The 3,610-nt window shown below is 34.6% G+C and overlaps 1 protein-coding gene across 1 annotated transcript; it reads left to right on the top strand.

The window, feature by feature from the left end:
- Positions 1-243: 243 nt before the first annotated feature.
- Positions 244-1,512, top strand: LOC131593714 (uncharacterized). The gene has a single exon (XM_058866200.1). The coding sequence runs from the start codon at positions 244-246 to the stop codon at positions 1,510-1,512; it is 1,269 nt and encodes a 422-aa protein (XP_058722183.1).
- Positions 1,513-3,610: the final 2,098 nt, after the last annotated feature.

The raw sequence follows: 3,610 nt of genomic DNA, 5'->3' as shown, positions 1-3,610 counted from the left end.
TTCAGTAGTTGGGCTATCATAAGTAACTTTGATGTCTCTTTATGACCAAAAGGAGTCAAGCAAGTAAAGATCAGTTACGCGATAGTATGGCTTAACCATGAGTTACATACCAAATTGTACAAATTTGCAGTAGTAATTATTCATCATTAGAATTAAAAATAATATAATGAAAAAGATTATGAATTTGTTGTTCATCTTCTTACTCATATAACCTTGTTAGTTTCACAAATATTCTTCACAACTATGGCTGCAAAGGCTCTTTATAACTTACCTGTTGATTGCTGGGAGCTTATAATCTCATTCCTCATCTTCGATGACAACAACACTCAAGATAACCTTATTCACTATGTCAAGTCTCTCTCCCTCGTCTCTAAAACATTCCTTTCCATCATCAGTCGTCTCATATTAACTATCACTATTTTTGATCCAACACCCTCTGTTCTTCGTCGTCTCTTCCATAGATTCTCCAATCTCAATTCAGTTAACATCTCCTTTCACCATCTCGATGCAGCCATTGCTTTAGCTCTCCGAGACACACCAACATTGAAGTCTTTATCCATTTCCAACTTTGATCCAGATGAAGAAAACTGCATTTTTTCACATTTTATTGATTCGTTACTGAGTTTGAAGTGTTTGACTTGTCTTGATTTGTTGGGGTTGCAAGTCTCTGATGATTTTCTCTATTCTATTGCGACGGAAGGTTTTCCTTTAAAGAAGTTTGTGCTCCGAAGTTGCACCGGCTATAGTTATGATGGAATATACTTTTTTTTATCCAAGTGTAGTGGGATACAACATTTGGGTTTTCATCGAATTGATTTCTTAAATGACCATTATATTGCCCAATTATCTTTGTTTCTTGGTGATTTGGTGTCTATAAAACTTTGTGACTGTTGGAACCTCACAAAATTAGCCTTGTTTGCACTCATTAGACACATTAGACACTGTCATTCACTTAGTGAGATCACAATGGAAGGCATTGGAATAGAGAGTGTAGAGAGTTTTTATTCTATCAAGGATTTTGATGTCAACCCTCAATTAAAGTCTCTATGTTTGACTTACAATTCATCTGTAAAGGATGAAAACATCTTAATGTTTGCTTCCATTTTTCCTAATTTGCAGCATCTTGATTTGAGTTCTTGCAATAGCATTTCTGAAAAAAGTATTTGTCAAGTTTTAAGTAGATGTTGTAAGATTAAATATTTGAACTTGAGCGACTGCCGTGAAGTGTGGCTACTTAAAATAAACTCTGTAATTCCTGAGTTGGAGGTGTTGAACTTGTCAAATACAAGTATTGATGATAAAACACTTTTTGAGATCTCAACAACTTGTTGTGGGCTTTTGCATATATCACTTAGATGTTGTAAACATGTCACAGAAAAGGGAGTGACCAATGTCATTGAAAACTTCACACAATTGAAGGAGATCGATTTGAGATTTTGTCATAAAGTGGATGCTGAAGTTATCTTGAAGTTAGTGGACAGAGATAACTACTCCACCATATTTTTGTTTTAGTGAGGTAAAGAGAAAACATCATGAAGGTCTTATATAACCCTGATAATAAGAGCATCAATAACAAGTCAATATCAATATGGAAAAAAAACATGATGTTTTATGGATGATTTTCTAGGAAATGCAGAAGTATAAATAAGTCTCGTTATTGATGGTTCTATTAGCAGGGTTATGTAAACTGATTATTCTTCAGTTGTTTTTCTCGTTGCTATATGTTTTATGGTACTCGATAACATTTCCAAGTCATGTAATAATAACGAATAACTATCGTGAAGTATCAGTTGGTTTCTTTATCACAGAAATAGCAAATATCTACTGTTGAATATAATAATTACTTTTATCCATGGAAACCTTCACCTCAGTTACTCTGAATTTATTATTAATTTTCTTGTGCTTGAACATTGTTTTATGGTTCTTAGAATTGTTTGTTTAGTCCTCTAGAATTTGAGGGAATGCTGCTTTAGTTTTAGCGTTATCTTTAGACAAAGACAATGGGTCATTTTTGTAATATAAAATATTTTTGCATCGTTACACAAATAAAATTTCTGAAGTTAATAATGATGGAAGTTGTATTAACATACTGCATTTGAAGGGTTTACATGTTATTTCTTGGTTTACCCTTTGAATCAAAAGATACAAAATCACATAAAAAAATCAAGAGGAATATGAAATAAGATAGAATCTTGGATTGGTGGTAGGAAAGACATTGTGGGGGAGGAGGTGAGAAGTTTTCTTTTTTTTAGTCACAAGATCAAGAATCTAGATGATAGATTAACAGTAGGTTTGATTTAGTTGGTGGTGACGTGAAATCTTTGGGTGATTAGGAACGATATTATCTTTAACGGTAAAACGTTCATATTCGATGACTATGCCTCTCAATTGTATTTCGAGGTAATGGTGAGCCTTGTTTTGACTCTAATTAGTGTACTCCTTGTATCCATTTTGAGGTTATATGAATCATTACTTATTTTAAAAAAAACAATACAAAAAATCAATTGCAAAATGACAACAAAATAGTTTAATGAAAAAAGCTTTCATGTATCTTTTACAATATTTGCTCAAACATGATTTCAAATTTCACCTAACAGATTAAAAAATCAAATGAGCATAGGCTCGGGCTTGAGTTTGATATAAAAATATATAATTGTGATTATTTGAATTAAAAATGAACCCATTTTCTAAATTGATGTCAAGAAAACAGGAGTTGAAATTGTTAATTGTAGCATACCAATATTGAAATTGCATTTTGCCAACAGGAGTTTATGTCATCATGATTAGTACAATCGAGGTACATCCGGTATGGCACCACTTTATCATTCTCCCTGTAGAGGATATACCTTGCAACTCTAGGCATGTTGTCAGTATATGCCGCATTAAGACCGTAGCCATGAATGTAGTGGAAGTGAGAGATGATTCAATTCTGATACATAAATACCAAAATATGTAAGTACAATTTAATAAATTAAATAACAAATTAAATGTAATACGATTGAAAAAAAAGGTACCGTGAGGAGTGTGCAAGAGCCGGTCAATTGCCTGGTCCTCCAATTTGATGCTTCATTCAGCTTCTGGTATATGTATAACAAAATGGCACCCCCTAGTTCCACTCATGAACTGTACTCAAATCCATAAAATACTGGAGGAACGTGCCAACCAAGAACATTAACCAACACCGCAAAGCACAACCACGGTGGTACTCACCAAAAATCTCATCACCCTCATCCTCGGCCCCAACAGCCGCAACCAAGTGATGTTCATAGAGCACTTTTCGGGTGGAGAATCTGACATGTGCCTCATTGGTTGTTCTACACTCTTCTGCTGCCATATATGGATCCATACCCTGATAATGTATCATGCATTCAACCGCCTTAACTCGTTGTATCCGGGAATGGTTGAGTAATCTCACTCTGATAAGTACGTAGAGCAGACAAGCCACGTCATGAAGGTTAATCGTCAACTCCCCAACAGGAAAGTGGAAAGACGATGTTTCCTTGTACCATCTTTCGGCAAATGCCCAATGCATGTTGTGGCTTATAGTAACATAGCCGGTCAAACATAAGCCACGGTTAGAACCGTGACGAAATAACAAAAAAAATGTAGC

This window comes from Vicia villosa, linkage group LG1 (assembly GCF_029867415.1).
Source record: "Vicia villosa cultivar HV-30 ecotype Madison, WI linkage group LG1, Vvil1.0, whole genome shotgun sequence".
NCBI classification, from domain to species: domain Eukaryota; kingdom Viridiplantae; phylum Streptophyta; class Magnoliopsida; order Fabales; family Fabaceae; genus Vicia; species Vicia villosa.
This window is presented reverse-complemented; position numbering and strand designations above follow the sequence as displayed.